At 37.2% G+C, this 21,326-nt stretch overlaps 1 protein-coding gene across 1 annotated transcript in view; it reads left to right on the forward strand.

The window, feature by feature from the left end:
* Positions 1 to 21,326, forward strand: part of CEP170 (centrosomal protein 170kDa) — a gene marked incomplete at its 3' end in the record, with an annotated part of 71,139 nt that overhangs the window by 20,737 nt on the left and 29,076 nt on the right. The window contains exons 7-8 of the mRNA XM_008936632.1: positions 966 to 1,442; positions 3,983 to 4,629. Coding sequence (XP_008934880.1) covers positions 966 to 1,442; positions 3,983 to 4,629 — 1,124 coding nt within the window. The remainder of the gene's footprint in view (positions 1 to 965; positions 1,443 to 3,982; positions 4,630 to 21,326) is intronic.

Raw genomic sequence — 21,326 nt, forward strand, 5'->3', positions numbered from 1 at the left:
CTTAGAATTCTTTTGCTGGAATGCAGTTTGCCATTGTTGCTAACATCTCGGTCATCTGTTGCTTGTAGCACATCTCTGCACCAGATATTTTGGCTGGCTTACTAGTTCATGAAACCCAAGCAGAAGGTTTGTTTTCTTAAAGACACATTGGTAGCTTTGCTGCAACCACAAGAAGTTTTAACCTTCGTTCAGGCTATGCAGTGGGACTTCCAGTTACTACCTGGTGCTTTTTTCCATGTTCTGCTTTCTTTACCCAGTTAGAGCATGGTTTGGTAACATTCTGTGTGCTTCCAGCTGTTGTTAATTTTTATGTTCATCATTATGTTAGAAACAAGTAAACTAAGACATGATGACAGTAAGTTTTAGCTTGATTCTTTATATTTTGTAGAAACAAAATGTTTGAATTCCAAAACACTTTCCAGTGCTTATCCATGTTAAACTTTTCAAGCCAGAATTAATATTTATCTTGCGTTAATGTATTGTTTTTCCAAAGAATTTTACCAATCAAAATTATACTAGCTATCCATTGCAGGAGATGAAAGCCAGATCACTAGCACTAGTTTTGGAGGCACCTTGATTTGAGGTATTTTTGATAGATCGGAATTGCAATAGTTATCATCCCAACTATTTCTCTGACATAATTTATGTGTTTTCAAGGTGGTAATAACTCATCCGACCTTTGCATCACATACAAATTTTTGGAATGCAATCTTCCTTTGCCAAATTCTAAGCCAGCATTTTGCCATTTTACACTCTTTACAGCCGAAAGTTGTGCTGTCTTTCAGTAACACTTTTTATATACAATTCTGGAATTATTTTTCCAGAACTACTTTGCTCAGTCTTCTCCAGTCTTAATATTTATTCCAGAAATTACTCAAGTGGCCTCCACAGGAGTTTGAAAACTTCTTGAAGAACCTGAAGTTCCCAAGTATTGTGAAATCTATTTTTTTTATGTTTCTTACTAGGATGCAGCACAGATGCCAAGCAAGCTGAGGAGCAATCTGCAGCTGCAAGTGAAGAAATTTATCCTTTCTGTAGGGAGCCGAGTTATTTTGAAATCCCTACAAAAGAATTCCAGCAACCTTCACAGGTAGCAGAGAGCACTATTCATGAAATTCCAACAAAAGACACCCAAAGCTCCCATGCAGCAAGTGCGGGGCATGCTTCCTTTACTATTGAATTTGATGACAACACTCCAGGAAAAGTAACGATCAAAGATCATGTGACAAAATTCACATCGGAACAGCGCCACAAGTCAAAAAAGCCTTCTTCCTCCAGTGGTCAGGACCTGCCTGGGCTTCAAACAGTGATGATGGCCGCAGAGAGCAAAGTAGCAGATTGGCTAGCACAGAACAATCCTCCTAGAATGATATGGGAACCAACAGAGGAGGATTCCAAAAGTATTAAGAGTGATGTTCCAGTGTATTTGAAGAGACTGAAAGGTAAAGTGAATAATTTCAGCTATACTTATTTATGAAAGCAACGATTCCCCACCAGCATCCAGTGAGTGGATCCCCAAGTCCTTGCAGAGTTCAGTTGAATTCACAGATACTCCACATGTGTGCAAGGGTCTGTGCTGGGAAGTTTTATTACAGTATTAAGTCTTAGAAGGAAGATAGGACACAAAATCCTGAGTCATCTTATGATAAGGATACTAACTGGAGATATTCTGGTACAGCTGAAAACATCAGGTATTTGTATTTGTATTTGAAACTTTGATCTTGAAAGGGAAAAGGGGAAACCCCAAACCTTAGTTAGATTTTGTTTCACTTTTTCCCGTGCATTGCTTTAAAAAGCTGAATTGCTTTTTAGAATCGAAGCTCTGAAGTTAAATTTATGCTTCTAGCAATTCTTCCAATAGCACGTTCTGTGAATATTCATGGGCTTTAAGAAAATAATTTATAGCAAAGAATACATCATATATTTATTCTGCTCAAATCAATCATGTATTATGGAGTGAGGTTTGAATCAGGGATCCAAAATAGACCAAGAGCTTCAGCTTGTATACTAAGCTTGCAGAGTATCATGTTTATAAGACTGCTGCTGTTGAATGGAGTTCCAGGTGGTTACATGTGTTCAGTTACTGCAGACAGTGACTTCAAATAAAAATAAATCAAATGTTAAGCATGATGAGTGTACTCTCTTTTGGATGCAACTTAGCAGAATAGAGAAGAAAGTAGTTTCAATGTTCAGATGAAGATTCCAGTGACATTCAGACTTTCACAATGAAAACTTCTGAAGAACTTTTTCAAGTCTCTTTCTGTTTTTAATGTCAGGAGTTAAGCCTGCAATTCCCGTTTTTCTTCATTCTGCATTATCATGTCTAGCTCTTAAACCAGCTGGAACAGGGTACAATGTGCTTTGCCTTACTGATCAAAAGTCTGCTTTTTAAGACTGGCTTTTCCAAATTAAGAAATAAAATTTTGAACACCATTCTGGTAGCATTAAGATAATAGTGTAATATTTCTTCTAGAGTATATCACAGAGCATTCTTTGGTTTCATGATACCATGTTATATTCATGAACATTCTTTAAAATATTAGCCATGTCACTTTGATAAATACAAAGGGCTTTGTTTACAAGGCCTTAGCCTTTTCCTTGCAGAAACTCCTCAAAGTTGGGTAAATTTTCATCTGAAGGAGGTGTAAATTATGGGATGTGTATAGCCATAATATATATCTGTTTTGTAATCTTCTATGATCTTTTTGTAGTCTCATTCATTACTTGTACTTTTTCAAATCATAAACATGAAGAATATAGCTAGCCACTTCGAAAGTGTGATTTAAAAAAAAAAGGTACTTTTTTTTTTCTCCTCAAGTTTTTCATACAGTATCCTGTACTGAAGTCACACTGCTGAAATTATTATATGACTTTCACTGTGGTGTTGATATTTATTGTTATTATTTGGAAGTACATGAACCATCAAAATATTTTCTTGGGCACTGTACAAATAATTAGTAAACAGCAATGTAAGTTGGGATTTCAGCTGTATGTATTCAGTGCTATTAGCGTGATAAGTAAAGTTTCCCAATATGTGATTACTATTTAACTGAATAGTAGCAGCATATCTTAACTATGTGAGAAAACCTTAAAACAGTTATCCTCTTGAAAATGAAATAATTACATTGTACATTCTATGTACATGTAAGTAAGTCTTGAACTAAAAGAGTTCAGAGAAGGTAAACTGTTCCTTCCCAGGAGCGGAGCTAAAACTTAGAAGTGTAGACACTTCCCTTGTGCATGACATTGCTCGGTGTCAAGTGTGACTTACTGGGTATTATTACGAAGAATATTTATAGGTGTATATATGATTTCTTAAATATGTGAGACTTATCCACAGTTCTCAAAGTCGTTTATGGAATAAGCAACAACACCATTTTACATGCATATATCAATGCTGAGGGGATTGAACGATGGAAAAGTTCATTGCACTTCTTGGAAAGAGTAGAGAATTAATTCCAATTTTCAGTAGAGATTTATCATCATAAACTGTTTTAAATGCGTGAGGAATCCAACAGTATGAACTGTGGCTTTCAGTTGGTGTTTTCACCTTCCAGAAGGACTGGTTTACGGGTTTCTTTCTCCTCTTAACCCTGTCTAGGATGTATCAGTAGTCATTTGTAGTCAACTAGCTGTGTAACAAAATTGATACAATTTAGAAACTTACTGTAGTGCAGCTGGTAAAATACTGGCTTTTGTAAGTCAACAATAAGTATTCACAGGGGAGAATATTGGTGAAAAGGCAAGTTCATAAGCACTGCTGTTACTGATCGGCTTATACAGTGTTTCATTGTTTGACTTCTACTAAGTTGAATGCATTACCAGGAGCTGTATGAAACTTGCAGAGCCAGGTACTGAAGGCTGTTGGAGTCTAAACAGAAAACATTTGAAATTTTTTTAGTTTGCCATTCTTTTGTAGGTGTTGGGTTGGGGGTCTTTGTTTGTTTGTTTCATTGTGCTACATATTTTGCTTTGCTTGTAGGGAATAAGCATGATGATGGTACACAAAGTGATTCAGAAAATGCAGGTGCACACCGGCATTACAGTAAGCGGGCAGCACTTGAAGAACACTTAAGGCATCATCACACAGAGCTGAAAAAATCACACCAGAAAGTCCATTCCACAGAAAAGCAGCAAGAGCAAGCTGGTTTGAGTCAGACTGCCTTTATGATTGAGTTTTTTGATGAAGACCATCCTCGAAAGAGACGTTCTTACTCTTTTTCTCAGAATGTAGCAGCTCTGTGCACAGAATCTCCATCTACAACACCTCATACACGAGCTGAAAGAACGAAACCTACGTCAGGAGAGAAAGCAGTCCCTTCATCTGTGCAAGCTAGCTCATCACATCACAGAGCAGTACATGGCGTTCACGCAAAACTTCTAAAACAAAAGTCAGAAGAACCCTCTGCTGCATTACCTGTCTTACAAGCTGCATTGTTAAGGAGTTCGGGAAGCCTTGGCCATAGGCCTAATCTGAACCAGGAGGTGGACAAAAAGTTGAAAAGCCAACATATTTCTGCTGCTACTGAAAAGGACAATGAGGATGACCAGAGTGACAAAGGCACTTACACTATTGAGTTGGAAAATCCCAATTCTGAAGAAATGGAAGCTCGTAAAATGATTGACAAGGTGAGAAACCTAGAATCTATACTGATGTTAAAGTATATGTGTAGGCAACTGTCTACCACTTTTATTAAATCTACTGCAATAATACAAGATTTTAAGCCAGTCTATAGTGGTGAAATATGGAATGTCATAAAAGCAGCAGCAGGCATTCAGATGAAAATTATTAGTGTTTGATACCACTGTTCTTTTAGTTTGGTAGTTTAAATGCGTTTTCAAAAGGTTTAGGTACTGTAAGAATACTAAGCAATTAAATTAATGGGTACTTTTATGAGACTTGTTAGATTTTGATTTTTACATCCCTGTGGAAATACTTACCTGTTCTTAAAATCCTACGGTCATCCAGATTATCCAGTTTTCATCCAGATTATCATACAGAGGTAGATAACAATTGTTTTCCACACTTATGAAAACAAGATATTCAACAACAGTGACTTAAATTTCAGTGTCCATTATAAAGAGTAAGTGTAAGAAATCTTTCATTTTCCAAAATGTTTATATGATAGCTATGTCATTTTCCTACTTTGAATATAGGTTATCTGCCTCGTGAGGCTTAGGAATCTTATGATGACCAAATAACTTTTGCATGTTGGTAACTATCAATAACAATACAAATTGTATTTGCAGTTAAATAACTGCAAGTAACTCTTTCTTTAGGTTCAACAGGAAGGTGTGGGTAGGAGAAAATATATTTGTTTGGCTTAACTGACTCTTGAAGAGGATTTTTTTCTGTTATTGTTGTGTTTTCCTAAAAAAAAAATCCATTGTCGTAGAATGCTAGCATCCAATTCTGTGGAGTTTTTTTTGCCAATTTAACAGGAAATTCATCACTTGTTATGGAATTATGTGAGGATTTATTTTATGTGTCTAAAATTTTTCAGAGTTGAACACATGCGATATATTTAGCATGAGTTTTGGTTAAAAATTTTTCTTGAAAGACAGGCTATCTTCACCAGTTTGATTTTGTAGAAAAATGCTGACATAATGGGGAAATGGGAGATTTTATTCCAGATATTTTTATTTTATAAAAGGTGTTTATGGAGCATTTGGGAGGGGATTAAAATAAAATAATAAAAATAATAGTTTTGTGGTTTATAGATTTTAAAAAAAAGTACTTTTGACTTCTTTGCATTAGTATTCAAAGGACTTCTGAGAAGTAGCAGTACTCCAAATGACACAAGCAAATATTAAAGAATGTTATTGCTTTGACTTAATGACTACAAATACCTGCATAGAATTCTTAAGTTACAGATCTTCCATTAAACTTGAGTCTTGTTTTTGCTAAGTATAGTTATACAACAGGATTTGGAAACCAGATAAAAATAATAACATTTGGAAATAGTTACCTTATGTACTTTTTAATAATGTTAATACTGTCTAGTAAGATTTCAAATTATTTGTGGTCTTTAATATCTGTTCACAATATCTGCAGACAGTTTTTTTTTTTTGTTTTAACTAAACCACTTGTCATACAGGAGAGATTCAGAAACAGGAGGTGAATGTAAGTGTTAGGAATGGGAGTAAAGTGTTGTGTAATATTCTTAGTGTTGTATAAACAGCGTTTGGATATCATAGATATTTGCTAGGAGGTAAAGCAGAGCTGCTTTTTTCTTTGAGGTCTTCTCTATTTTTTTACCTACTTCCTGTACTGAATTATTGCGAACAGTTTATTTTACACCCAGTTCAAAGAGTCCTGCTGCACAATTCTTATTTGATTTGGTAATATGAAATAAATATATTATTATCTTTAGGAAGTGCAGAAAAAACAACTGGTGAAGAAAATAAGAGAAAACAAATGGAAGCCAAAATTTCTTTCTGCACTTGAGCTTAGTTTTACTTTCTTCCTGTTTTGAATTGCTAATGCTGTGGATTCTGTTACTTTGCTCAAGGTGGATAAGTGAGGAATGAGATAAGGAGGTTTGTTAGCTTGTTGTGGTTTCTTAGCACTGCTGTGCTGCTTTGCTACAGCGTGGTGACTGAATGGGTAGATGCAGGGAGACCAGTTGCTGTAGTCTACCTTGGCCTTAGCAAGGTGTTTGACACAGTCCCCCCATAACATCCTCCTGAGCAAGCTCAGGAAATACAAGCTAGAGGAACAGGCAGTGAGAGGGGTGGAGAGCTGGCTGCACAATAGAGCACAACGAGTGGTGATCAATGGTGCCAAGTCCAGCTGGAGACCTGTAGCTAGTGGAGTCCCCCAGGGATCAGTGCTGGGTCCAGTCCTCTTCAACATCTTCATTAATGGCCTCAATGATGGTATAGAGTGTCTGCTCAGCAAGTTTGCTGATGATGCAAAACTGGGAGGTTTGGCTGATACAGCTGAAGGCTGTGTGGCCATTCAGTGAGATTTGGACAGACTGGAGAGCTGGGCCAAGAGGATCCTAATGAGTTTCAACAAGAAGAAGTGCAGAAGCCTGCACCTGGACAGGAGTAATAAAATGCACCAGTACAGGTTAGGAGGAGATCTGCTAGAGAGCAGTCCCATGGAGAGGGACCTTGGAGTCCTGGTGGACAACAAGTTTTTGAAGGGACAGCAGTGTGCCCTTGTGGCCAGGAAGGCCAATGGTATCCTGGGGTGCATTAAGAAAAGTGTCCAGCAGAACAAGGGAGGTCCTCCTCTACTCTGCCCTGGTGAGACCTCACCTGGAGTATTGTGTCCAGTTCTGGGCTCCCTATTTCAAGAGGGACAGAGATCTACTGGAGAGAGTCCAGCGGAGGGCTGCGAGGATGACTGGGGGACTGGAACGCCTGCCGAATGAGGAGAGGCTGAGAGACCTGGGACTTCTTAGTCTGGAGAAGAGAAGACTTAGGGGGGATCTAATTAATGTGTCTAAATATATGCGGGCTGGGTGTCAGGAAGGAAAGGGCAACCTCTTCTCACTTATGCCCTGCAACAGGACATGGGGCAGTGGTCACAAGCTGGAGCACAAGAAGTTCCACCTCAACGTGAGGAGGAACTTCTTTCCTGTAAGGGTTGCAGAGCACTGGAACAGGCTCCCCAGGGAGGTTGTGGAGTCTCCTTCCTTGGAGACTTTTAAGACTTATCTGGATGTGTTCCTGTGTGACCTGCCCTAGACTAGATGGTCCTGCTCTGGCAGGGGGGTTGGACTCAATGATCTCTGGAGGTCACTTCCAATTCCTAACATTCTATGATTCTGTGTGATTTTATCCATAATTCCAGGATAACCTCTTTTCCTTTGTTGGCAAGTCAGTCCTTTTTCTGAGCAGTTATGATACTTGCTCAACTGAGTCTCTTAAGAGTGTCTGTTGGGTCAAAAAATAACTGAAACAGAAGAATTGCATTTGCTAGGATTGGGGTGAAAGTGCATTACAATAGCAAGGAACTACATTACAAAAAGCAACTTTCTAGAACATTTGCACAAGTAATGCAGCCTTGTGAGTAACAACTGCTATTAGAATGGTGGTAAGATTTGTGTTTGATTTACGTGAATAATTTCCTATGAAGTAAAATACTTCTGACTTGGGGGTATTTTTTTTTCCCTTTTACTAGAGGAAATGGTGAGAATGACCAAAATATCCAAAGGTTATTTTCGGCATGACTCAATTCACTGGGAAGCCTAAGCCTTGGCCTTACTTCTATAGGAGTAGAAGCATCTCCTCTTTTCTCTAGGAAGGAACGTAAGAGCAAACCACAAATGCAAGAGTGGCATTAACTTGGCAAACTTCAAGTGGTTAATAATGCTTCTTTGAGTTAGGAATCTGAGAGAGGCATACAGGAAATCAAAGTTAAAAATTCTCAGAAAATTGAAAATAAATTATCTGTGTAATTTTTTTAAAAGGGGGGTAGACCTTAATATTGAGCTTCATTTGTTTTCTTTGAAAGTACCATTTTTGCTCAATGTAGCCTTTTACTAAAGATTCTAGGAAATATACTTAAGGAAAATGGATACATATGTGAAATGATTTTAAGAATCTAAAAACAATGCTGTCCTGCTTATTCAACATCTTGATTTAATTTTGATTGCTAAGGATCCATTTCTTCCTCTGCTACTCTTTAAGTCTCCAAGAAAAAAGTGTTGTCTTTACATCAGAAAAGGAGTAGAATAACAAACCATTGCTTCTTGATTGTTTTATTTGTGGATGAAAAGTTATAGTATGTCATGAAAACAGCAAGTAGATGGTTTTCATCTGTAAACATTAGAAAAAAAGTGCAGGACTTGTACTCACCTGAAGGCCTACAGAGGTTGTTCCTGTTTCACTTGTATGTCAGTTAATCATTTGGATTGATTGTATTCATAAATCTTAAAGATACTCTCAGAAGAAGTAAATATGACTACCTTGTGGCCAGCTTTGAACAGGTTACTTATGTTTATATTTGAAGTGTCATGTTTCTTAGAGGGGAAAAAAAAAAAATTTTTCTTGGAGAACAGCAACCACCACCAACAATGAAATTAAATAATAACTGGGGAAAAACAAACAAAAAAAAACCCCACCAAACAAACACACAAAAACCCCACCAAGTTTGATAGAGTTTAGGAGAAAACTTTACATATAAATTAATGTAGGAAGCTATCATTGAAGGAAAATGAGTATGGCTGGAGGGGTATTGGTTTTACTTCTGCAGATTTCATTTACTGGTATTTCTGAATGGAAAGATTTGTCAGAGTTCCTGTTGAAGAGCTAGTGGTTATAATTTGGAAAGAGCTGCAGTCTTTAGCTGTTACCTGCTGTAGCTGCCTCCTCAGTCAATCAGCTGGTCAGAATGCCATCTCCACAATACTCCTGTGCTGGCATGGGATCCAGCTCTGCTTTTCACGGGTAAAGCAAACTCATGCACACAGACTCCAGCTTGTATTATTGAAAATACTGTTCTCTGAAACACACGTTCAGGGACTTCTGACTCATTTTATTTTTTGGTAATTTGATATTATTACTATTTCTTTCAAATCCTGCTGGATTTTCTGATATATAGAGACTGAGTGAATACTACCAGTATTACTGGTATGGAAATGTGTTGTACATTTCCCTCTTCTGTCACTAGTTCACTTGCTTTTATATTCTGTCATGAGTTTCTATATGGTCCTCTGTCACCTTTAATTTACAAAGTAAGAATTCTAAGCAAGATCAGTGCTGCTCTTCAGACGCTCATGTGTTCCTTTCACTTGTCTTCTACTGCATAAATGTATGGTTGCATCATAATGTTCTCCATAAACAGAGAACACTTGAAAAAAAAACCATAAACCTTACTTCCTAAAAGTCCTTTCATTAGCCAATGATATTTCTGCATCCAGCTGTTTAAATGTCAGTTAAATTCATAGGAAAGTATGAATTGTTCAGTAGGCAAACAGGTTTAGAAAATAAATACATTAATAACATGAAAGAAAGTTTGAGTTGAGTAACAGATGCTGACTTGCTTTTATACTTGTAGAGCTCCTTTTAAAGCAGCTATTGAGAGTAGTCTCATCAACGTGTGAAGAAGTAAAGCTGTTCTTACTTGCTACAAAGGCCATCTTAACCATACCAAGTGTACAATATTCTCTACTCCAGTAGCTTCAGAAAGCCACAGTTGTTTCTAGCAGAATAATACTCTTATTGTTGCAGCTAAGGCGAAGTACAAAATTCAGGATCTTGATTTGATTTAGAACATGTTTCCAGCATTACTTTTAACACATGAAACACATGGGTAAATGGGGCATGGTTGTAGGATTTTTTTGCTTTACATCCAGCTCGTCTTCCCTTTAGAAAGGTTCAGTGCTTTCTCTTTTGTTAATACTTAGCAACTGCTTTCAATTTTGCACTGAATTGTAAATTTTCTCTCTGTTTTACTTTTTTAATAAATCAAATTGTTCTGTTACAAGAAAGTTGTTCTCGGCAGTCGTATCAAGTTAAAAAATCTTGCTAGGTCACAGAAGAGGTAAGTCTGACAGTGGATGAAAGATTACGAAATAATGTTTCTACAGTTCATCTTCCTTTTTCTTGGTATAAAGAGACTGCAAATTATCAGGGTAATGAATTTCTTTTTTTCAATAAAGCAAAATACTGGCAGGAATAAATTTTAATAAATAAATGTGCATATAATTCTGGATTTGTTTGGAATATTAAATACTTCGAGCCTACTGCAATAAATAAAAAGCAGCTCAGTGAGTTTTTCAAGCTCTTCAGGTGTTTACTTGCCAGGGGTTATGTGGGGTACTTTTTTATTTGTTTTGCCTATTTTTTTTTATTTTCTTCAATCAATTTAATTTCAGGATATTTCTGAATGTAAATGCTTTGTAGAACTTACTGTAGCAGAGTTGAATTGCTCTATGCATGTGTGGGAAGGAAAGGAACAGAATAGAGGCTATGTGCATGTTTCAGTTCTCATCAACATAGCCAACCAGGGCATCTGGGAGTCTAATATAGAGGAAAGTCCTCTGTGTACAGGTGCAGAAACAGTTCAAGATTATTCTTTGTCTTTCTGTAATCTATTTCATCAGAGATCGGCAGGAAAACCAACAGCCTTCATAGCTGAGAGAGGCATTTGGGCACTTGAGAAAAGCTGTGAAAGCTTCCTGGATAGTTCTTTGTCCTTGTGTAGCCAAATAGATTTTTATCACATTTGTCATAATAAAGGCTTTGAAATTCCCACTATTACCAGAGAAAAAAATAAAAATGTTAGATAGTATTGTAAAATACACTCAGGAAATATGTAAAACAATACAAATTAATGTAAAAATCCCAGAGTATTGAAGTAACTGGCTGATGCAGTTGCTGAGCCACTTTCTGTAATATTTGAGAAATCATGGCAGCCAGGTGAAGTCCCTAGCAACCAAAAAAAGGGTAACATCACGCCCATCTTTAGAAAAGGTAAAGAAGAAGATCATGGAACAGATCCTTCTATAGAAGACATACTAAGGCACATGGAGGCCAGGGAGGTAATCCTAGGTAGTCAGCATGGATTTACTAGGGGCAAGTCCTGCCTGACCAACCTAGCGGCCTTCTATAATGATGTGACTGCATCAGTCTACAAGGGAAGACTCATGGATTATTTTTATCTGGACTTCTGCAAGGCCTTTGACACGGTCCCCCACAACATCTATAAATTGGGGAATTGTGGGTTCGATGGGTACGAAGAACTGGCTGGATGGTCAATGGATCGATGTCCAGGTGGAGGATGGTGACAAGCAATGTCCCTCAGGGGTCTGTGCTGGGACCAGTGTTGTTTACTATCTTCATTAATGATATTGATCATGGCATTGAGTGCACCCTCAACAAGCCTGCGGACGATACCAAGCTGGGAAGTGCAGCTGATATGCCAGAGGGACGGGATGCCATCCAGAGGGACCTGGACAGGCTGGAGAGGTGGGCCCAGATAAACCTTATGAGGTTCAACAAGGCTCAATGCAGGGTCCTGCGTCTGGGCTGGGCTAACCAGCACTACCAGTATAGTCTGGGAGAGAGTTTACTGGAGAGCATTCCTGTGGATAGGTTCTTGGGAGTGCTGGTGGATGAAAAACTGGGCATGAGCTGCCAATGTGCAGTTGCAGCCCAGAAGGCAAATTGCTTCCTGGGATGCATCAAAAGAAGTGTGGCCATCAGAACAAGAGAGGTGATTCTGCCCCTCTACTCTGCCCTGGTGAGGCCTCACCTGGAATACTGCATCCAGTTCTGGAGCCCCCAGCACAAGAAGGGTGTAGACATATTGGAGTGAGTCCAGAGGAGGACCACCAAAATGATCAAGGGATTGGAGCACCTCTCATATGAAGACGGGCTGTGGGAGTTGGGGCTGCTCAGCCTGGAGAAGAGAAGGCTCTGGGTGGACCATATAGTGACCTTCCAGTACCTGAAGGGGCCTACAGGAAGGTGGGGGAAGATCTATTCCAAAGAGTTTATAATGCTAGGACGAGGAATAATGGTTTTAAACTAGGAAAGGGGCTGTGGGAGTTGGGGCTGCTCAGCCTGGAGAAGAGAAGGCTCTGGGTGGACCATATAGTGACCTTCCAGTACCTGAAGGGGCCTACAGGAAGGTGGGGGAAGATCTATTCCAAAGAGTTTATAATGCTAGGACGAGGAATAATGGTTTTAAACTAGGAAAGGATAGATTTAGACTCAGTATTAGAAAAAAAAATCTTTAATATAAGAGAAATAGATAATTGAAATGGGCTGCCCAGAGAGGTAGTGGAGGCCTCTACCCTGGGGTCATTCAAGGTCAGGCTTGATAGGACCCTGGGTGACCTGACCTAGGTAGAGGTGTCTCTACTTGTGTAGGGAGGTTGGACCAGATGACCTCTAGAGGTCCCTTCCAGCCTAAAACACACTGTCATGTTCTAGCAGCTCATAGCCGTATGGAAACATTTGGCTTAGACAAAGTTTTCTTCAGTTCCAGAACTGTTTTCTTCAGTTATGCTATAGTCACTTAAATTTCCCTGATAAATAATAGATATTTTTATCAGCAATTTTAGATCTCAAATTCAATGTACTGATTCCCAACCAGAAGTAAAACTTGAAAAAAAGTACCAAAATCAAACCTCAGTCTATCCTTCCACCGTCTTCAAAATTATCATTAAATGGCCATAATAATTCTTTTTCAGTGTAAAGCTTGTATTTAGATCAACTTGTTTTAAATTGGAAAGGGATGGTGTTTTAGTCTTTGTTTATATGGGTAAATAGGCCATAGTAGTAATGACCTTGTTTTTAATGTGCATGCTATCATCTTATATTTTAAGATTATATTTTAAGATTATATTATATTTGATTATATACTATGCAGAGAGTATATGTAAAATATTATTCTGTTGACACAATCTTAAGAGAGACTTTTTTTTCCTCTTCAAAAGTTTGGAATAACTAATAATTTTGAAGGGAAGGCTGCATGCATATGTGTATAGACAGCTGGAAGGCTGTGTTCGTATTTGTATAGACAGCTTTTTTGCATCATTATTTTCCTACATCTTTCTGCTCACAATGATTCTTACTATTTCCCTTTATTTTGAGTTGTTTGTAGGGTTCTTTTTTTAGTATGTGTATGAATGGAACTCTATTGTGAAAGGCAATTATGATAAAATGGAACCTCCTTACTCTTTTTACTCCCACGGTGTGTGTTTTCATAGTGTGTTATGTTACTGACTAATGTGTTCTTCAAGGACTGTACTTTTGAACGATTTGTTTTTGGTTTTGTTCTAAGTGTTCATAAAGCTTGTTTACCAGATCTTGTCTTCTCTGTTGGAAACCTGAGTGTTTTATTAATAATCTTGCAGATAGCATGAAACATTGTATTAAGCATAAAGTAACTGCTAATGAAGAATTGTTGACTGACAAGTTTAGGATTAATATTATGCTAAATATTTTGGAAATAAGAGTGGCAAGATCATAAACAAGTGTTTTGTTACATTGTGTTACATTTGTATGTATTGGTCTTCTTCTGTGAGAAGTATACATTAATTCAGATGTTTTCCATCATTTGTAAATAGTGTCCAATGCACAGCAGGGACTGATTTTAAAACATGGAGCCATATACCAGATGAAAAAAAATATTTTAAAATCTGCAAGGTTTATTGGAAAATGTATCTTTTGAACTCTTTTACTAAAACAGTGTTCATCCAAAACCTTATATTTACAGTGCAGGTGGAGCAGGGAGGGGGAAATGTTTTTCATTAACATACATGTTTTATGTATATGTGGAGACATGTATAACTCCTCTTGAATTAACATGTATGTTATGGAGGTCCTCTTGGCCCATTTTTGCAGTATTATATATGACAAACCACCTGAAAAGTATCAATGGGCAGGGTGTAAGTTAGGAGGGGGAAAGGAAAAGAGTCATCACTTTTCAATGACAGTTTAAAGAACCAAGACAGATATATCTGTTTTCAGAAAATTAGTTTCAGGTCTTCTGTCTTTTTGCACCCTCTGGGTTTCCTTGCTTTTACCATTGCTTCAGCAATGTCTTCTAGAAAGAATGCCTTTTAGAACCACTGGGCGTCTTGGTTGCAGAGTGACTGTATTTTCTGGAAACAATGCTGAAAAACCAGTAGAACAGTTGAAGCCTACTAAATCATCTGAGATACAAATTTTGTCAAGAGTTTAGAGGGTGTTTGTAATCTCTTTTTCTTCTGAGGGGAAGATTCCCACAGCCCATAAACTTAGTGTTTCTTTCTGCATTTGGAATTCTAAAGAAAACTAATTATTCACTATAGCAAACAGGCACAAAATATGTATGCATTTAAATATGTAACTGACATCTGGTGAGAGGAAGTTATTAAGACTTGGCACATTGATCCTTTTCATTTGCTTATGTATTTTTTTTTCCCAATACCAGAGCATCTTGCATCTAATGTAGTATCTCTTTTGTATAGTTAAAATGACATAAACAGCTTCTATGAAAAGCCCATGGCTATTCATGAGATATTCCCTGCACAGAACACAGTCTGTTCGCCTGGGATGGCCGAGGTAACTGCCAAGAACAAGCAAAAATCTATTAAAATCAGACTTCTGAGAAGAACTTGGTTAAGCACAGTTCATGGAGTAGCTAAACACAGAACGAGCTTAGGCATTTTACTCTGGCCTACCACACTCTGAAATGTGGAAAGAAAATGTTTGCCCTTTGTCTTTTGTATCTGATGAGTAACTGACTTCTAACCACCAATTTACTGTATATTGTGAATGTGTCATTGAATTTTGAACCATCATTGCCAAGATGAGCTGCGATAGGGATCTGAAGCCTCTTCCATTTCCCTCCTTTCTGGAATCTTCTCTTCCAATGCTACTCTTTTTTCTTCTTGCTTAGTACATCTGAACTGTGACCATCCTGCTTGTGTTTCCAAATTCGCGTGCCTTCCTTTTTTTTTTTCCCCCTCCCTCCTTCTTGCTCGTCTAACTGTATCAGTTTACAGTTCAGTTTCTGAAATCTACTTTTGGTTGACCTTCACTGACAATCGAATATACATTTTATCTTCCTTTCCCCTAAAATTTATGAAATGTAATTGCTATTCTAATTTACACTCCCATCACTTTACAATACCTTATTGCAAATTTAATCACTTGCTCCATCTTCTATTTTGCCATGATCCTGTCCCAAATGCACTGTACAGTACAGCCCCTTGTCCATTATCTGTGCTCTGCTTTGTTTCAGTTTGCATTTTTTAACTGTTCATCTTTGAATACCCTTTTACATGTCTTTGGGTTTTTTCCTACTTCTTGTATACAGGTTGCCTGCACTGAAATTAATAGCATTAAATCATCATCCTTTTCGAACACTTCTCCAGATTGTGACTGTAACTATTAGAATCTGAAAGAATGGAAAGAGAATTATTCAAATACTATTAGTTTACAAATACCATCATTAATGGATAGATTCCTTGTTATGGTTCTCTGAATAGCAACTAGTATACTTACTATTTATTTGTTGATTTTCTGTTAATCTTATTAATATTGTTAGTAATTACTGCATATCCTTTATGATAAGACTACAGCTTGAAGACTATTTGGGAAACTTTAGAAACTCAACATTTTAAAACTAGATAGAGTTCTTCAGATTTGTATTTTGAATAAAATTTATGCTCCTAGTTTCTGTTACTGCTCATGGAAATACTTGTAGTTTGCTATAAAACAGAGTGACCGTATCTATTAGGAGTCTCAAATAGGGCCTTTATTGCATGGATATCAATATCTTCAGTAATGATTTCGATGAGGAACTGGCTCTGTGGTCATTAAGTACTGAGTAATTATAATATTGTAGATCTGCACTATGATCTTCATAAACCCTGAAATAGTTTGAAATTAAATAAAGGTATAAAGTCCCAACATGAGAAGCCATGAAACACATGTGAATGAGGTGCAAGTGCAAGAAGGTTTTTTGTACTTAGGAAATTCAAAGTTTATAAAAAGCACATAAGGAAAACATCAAGTAGGGGTTTGGTGTTTTCGTTTGTTGTTTTGATTTATTTTTTTTTTTTATTCAGAAAAACTATTTTGTTGCCATTCATTTTTCTGACCAGTTTTTATTTTAACTTCTAGAAGGTCTTGCATATATCAATAAAGAAAAACATCTGTGGATTTAAAGAATCCTTGCCACTTTTGATAACTAATCCTAAAGCCATTACACTCGCCTCTAGGGCAGAGCATCTGTGGCACAGAAGATGTTCAGTCATCTGCTGATGGGAAGGGAAGGGAGGGGAAGGAGGGTGAACAAGACCAGTTCCCGATCACTAAAGGTAGCTTATGTTAAAGCTGTGTTTTAGCCATGTTGAGAAGCGGGTGTGCTCTGAGTCATGAGCTGTTTTCACAGGGAAATGCATATGACCTGCCAAAACAGATTACTCTGCTTTCTATAAAATTAGCACTTGCAGAGAGGATCAGGCACGTGCTCAGACTTGGTCCTGTAACTTGTGCTCTATCCAAAAATACACCAGTACTTCTTGCAGAGATTGAGTCTTGCGTGTGTTGCGTTACACAGATGTTGTTAATTCTTTTTGTTATTGGTTGAAGAATTTTAAAAATTACTAATTTATGTAGATAAAGCTATATTCTCAGTCACAATGTTGGAAAAACTCTTGCTGAGATAAAGTGATGGAATTTATTAATATGTACATCAAGGTGCAATTTTTTGGCCGTCATACATTTTGTACTTCTGTACTTTTCAGGATGAGTTTTCACTCCAGCATGAAGCTTTGGGACTTGCTATATTTTTTAGCCTGCTGTTATGTCCCTTTGTTTTACTCGTAGAACTACAGTGGGCGGAGTATCACAGTGGCATCTTTTGGAGAGCTTACCATTCATTGCTTGGAATTGAAAAGTATGCGTGAGGAACTCTGTTTTTCCATGCTGATTTAGGAGACTTCATTATACATCAGCCATAGTGTAAACAGTTCCACAGTTGAGAAACTGTTGGATCTCCCTTTGGGCTTTCTTAAGACTGACTCATTGGGCTAGAGTGCTGAACTGAGATTCTAAGTTATTATCTAGGCTCAATGTTATTAAGGACCATAGGATCACATAAGCTGGGAAGGATATCAGGAGGTCTCCAGTCCAACAACCTGCTCAAAGCAGGGTCAGCTTTGAGGTTAGACAGGTTTTCGAGGACTATTCATTTGGGTCTTCACACCCTACAAGGACAGAGACAAGGCAACATGGCTAAGCTGTCTACAGAGTGAAAACCTTTTCTTTATATCCCATCTGAACCTCTGTTGTCCTCCTGCCATGCACCACTGTAAAGAGCCTGGCTGTTATCTTGATATGTTCCACATAGGTACAAGGGGGCTGCTGTCAGGCACCCCCAAAGCCTTCCCTTCTCCACCCCAATCAAGCCAATCTTCCCCAGGTTCTCTCCACAGGGAAAGTGATACAGCATTGACCATCTTGGTGGCCCCTGCTGAGCTCCCCCAAAGTTAGACAATGTCTCTCATGTGTTGAGGGGACCAAAACTGGATGCAGTCTGATTATCACCTGTTAATGCATTTGCTTAAGAGGTCAACTGGATTGCAGGCTGAACAGAATTGTTGACTGCATTCCATAAATGGGGCTTGACTTTCTACAGCAATGTTGTTGTCCTCATTCACTTGCCAAACTGTCCTGATTTGCATGGAAGTTGTTTCATGCTTCCTAACAGTAAAGTGTGTAACACCTTGACTACAGTTTATTCCATGTTTCTGAAAGTTCCACCATTACAGCCATGTGTCAGACACCCTTCAGGAATCCCACGTAATGGTGCACACTGACTGGTATAGTACCTACATTTTTCCCTGTCAGATTTCAGGGATTCTGACAAAATTATTGAGATGAAATAATTGTGTCTTTCTGCTAAAATATAATTTCATAAAAACTAACAGTAGGGCAGAACAGGGCAGAAAACTTTAACTTTCCAGAATGATTGCTTATAACAAGCTGTTAATTTCAAAATATCTTTCTCTGGTATGTGAACTTTTAAATTACATCTGTTAAAAAAACAGCATTAATATCTGGTTTTCCTAAGTATATATGTAGGAATTGTTTTCTTTGTGGTACATTCAGCTACCTAAGTTAAAAAATTAATGTATTTCTCCCCATCCCCCAGACACTCTCCAAAAATGCAAGACCCTGATTTTGTGAACGTGTTTTTTGCTTACGGCGATGTAAAAAATGTAAAGTTCTAGTAAACTTCTTTTTTCATTGACAGCTGTGTGCTGCGTATATGTCATTTAGGATGGTTAGGAAAGTTCTTGAAGTCATAAATGAATGCATAGAATCCCTTTACCTGCTTTATCAAAAATATACCAAAAAAAAAAAAAAAAGGCATTCTTCTCATTTTTCAGAGCTTGCGTTGTCCAAACCTGTATCATGGAATCACACTTCATGTTTTACTTCCCCAAAACACAGTTAAGCGATGTACACATAGTAGTTGCTTCTGTTTAAAGCTGTAGCCGCTGCTTCTGACAAATGCAAGCCTTTATACAAAGAAACTTTCAGGCTTTTTATATAAATAGATAAGAGGAGCAGCAATGAGTGTCACCAGCATTTCCTCAGGATTTTTTTTTTATTTAGTTATCTCCTAGAATTCCCTTAAATGTCTTTGAAGTCATAAAGATATTTAAAGAACAGAAGCATTGAAGAATTGGAAGCCTTGAAGAATGTCATTCACTCTTTGTAGGAAGGTAGGGATCTCTATCTGTTCGGGCTTCAATCACAACAGCCCACTGTTAGCACACATACCTTATCATAGCAACCCATGAATTACAAATTGCATTTTTCTAAATGCTAGAGAGATGATTTCAGCAGAAACCTTCAGGCTATTCCATGTTTGGGTTTTTTTCTGTTGAGAGTATATACTCATATAGTGAACAGTGTAAGTGGATCAGTTAATCCTGAAATTCTGAATGATAGTATTCTTTTTTGACAGCTGTGGCATGGGTATGTTTAAGTGTTCTAAATTTTGTCAAATACTAAACAGGAGTTGTTTTCTTTTTTGCATAGTTCTCATTTAAAGTCTTAATTATGTATTAATGGCATTGTTTTCACAGGGTCTTTATATATCACAGTTCTGAAATTTAGTTGTTGGGCTACATCATGCTTGTGTGAATCCCTTCTTGCTGAGAAGAGGAGCTTTTCAGTTCTGTAGCAACAGAACTTAGGACAGGTGCATGCACATACCAGCACTCCTAGATGAATGTGTAGTGTATGTAGAATGTATATTTATTGGAAAAGATGTTTTCCCCTTCTTTTCAATAATGGTGTCCCCAAATATTTTGCTTATCTTTTCTGGCCTATGATACCCCCACTTAACGATACAGAGGGAGCATTAGAAGTAGCCTTAATAGGTAAATTATTTTATTATTTGGACCTATTACTTGGGTCTTATTGCTACCCAAAATAAAAAATAAACAATATCCAAATTTGGTTTTGCAGTAATTTCAGTAATAGAAGAAGAACAAATTTTGCTTAAATAGGACTTCAATACTGGAAAAGGTAAGACTGAAAGAAGCCTTAGGTAGTGCTATTCCTGATACAAATAAAGGGATTTGACATGGTAAATGAATGAGCTGTCAGATAATACGAAGCAATTTGCAGGCAGCAATATACTGCTGTAGTCCTGATTAGGTACGGAAGTGTTGAATTCATATTTTACTTCAAGTGTTTATGTGACAAAATCTAAATTTACTTTCATTTATAAGAAGGTGTAAAACTCTGTGATCAATGGAACTACATCAAACTAGGAAAAAAGTGTCTGCAGAACAGTAATATATTCAAAGAAAAGAGGCAGAGGACAATAACTGGTTTCTATCTTTAAAAATTACTACAACTGTACAAATCAAAACTATTGAAGAGGAGACTTAAGTTATAACACACCTCTTTAAGAAAAGAAATATTAATCAGTATTCCTAAGCAGCTGGTGCGTAAGTGTATCTAGACATAATTCATGTGTTTATTGAAAATTAGGGAGCATTGACTGAATTTCAGAGTTGCAAAAAGCAGACTTTTCGCATGAGTGCAAAATACAAATCCAGTGCATCTTAAAAAGCTTCTGCAGTTATAAATATATAAATGCAATATCATTCTGGACATTTAGAAGAACATATCAAGAAGTGAATTACAGGGTGCCTGACTGTTTTTGGTTTTGGGTTTTCCTTCATCAGCTTCTCAGACACTAAACGTTATGGTTTGTGGCCATCTAGTGGTGAATCCATTTTAAATACAATAACCTTGTTCAGAATTCTAATAAACCAGTCCTCTACCTTTGCAGTGCAAAACTAAATTACAAAATAGTTTTTGGGGAAAAATAATTCTGTGTATCTTTTTCTCCTTTGCACTAGTACTATTTTTGTACAGGAGGATAACCTGTGATGGTCACTTCTTTCTTTTCTCTGTCTTTCTCCAAGACGAAGGAATTTTTGATGTTAACAGTTTCTTTTCAGCAGTTAATTTTAATGTGTGTGTGGGCTTTTTGTTTTTGTTCTGTAGGGTTTTTTAATGTTCAACTCCTTAGTAGTAAAATAGTGAATTTATTTCCTAGGCAGACATTTATACATTTTATAATTTGTATGTTTCCAAGACACAAAATATTCACTAAAATAGCTTTAAAGCATACGTTATTTCTGAAAGGAATTCATATTCCTTAGTATCTATGACTCACAAGAAATTTGACACTGCTGGTTTTCCTGTTTAAGTCCTTATTATTAAATTTACTTGTTAATAACATTTTTCTACTATTTTTCTCTTAGTAATGTTTTTTAAATGTCACGGGAAAATTACTTTTTCACAAGCAAAAGGGATACAATACAAGCATCAGCAGG

The sequence above is a fragment of the Merops nubicus genome, unplaced genomic scaffold, assembly GCF_000691845.1.
Source record: "Merops nubicus isolate BGI_N331 unplaced genomic scaffold, ASM69184v1 scaffold17953, whole genome shotgun sequence".
NCBI classification, from domain to species: Eukaryota; Metazoa; Chordata; class Aves; order Coraciiformes; family Meropidae; genus Merops; species Merops nubicus.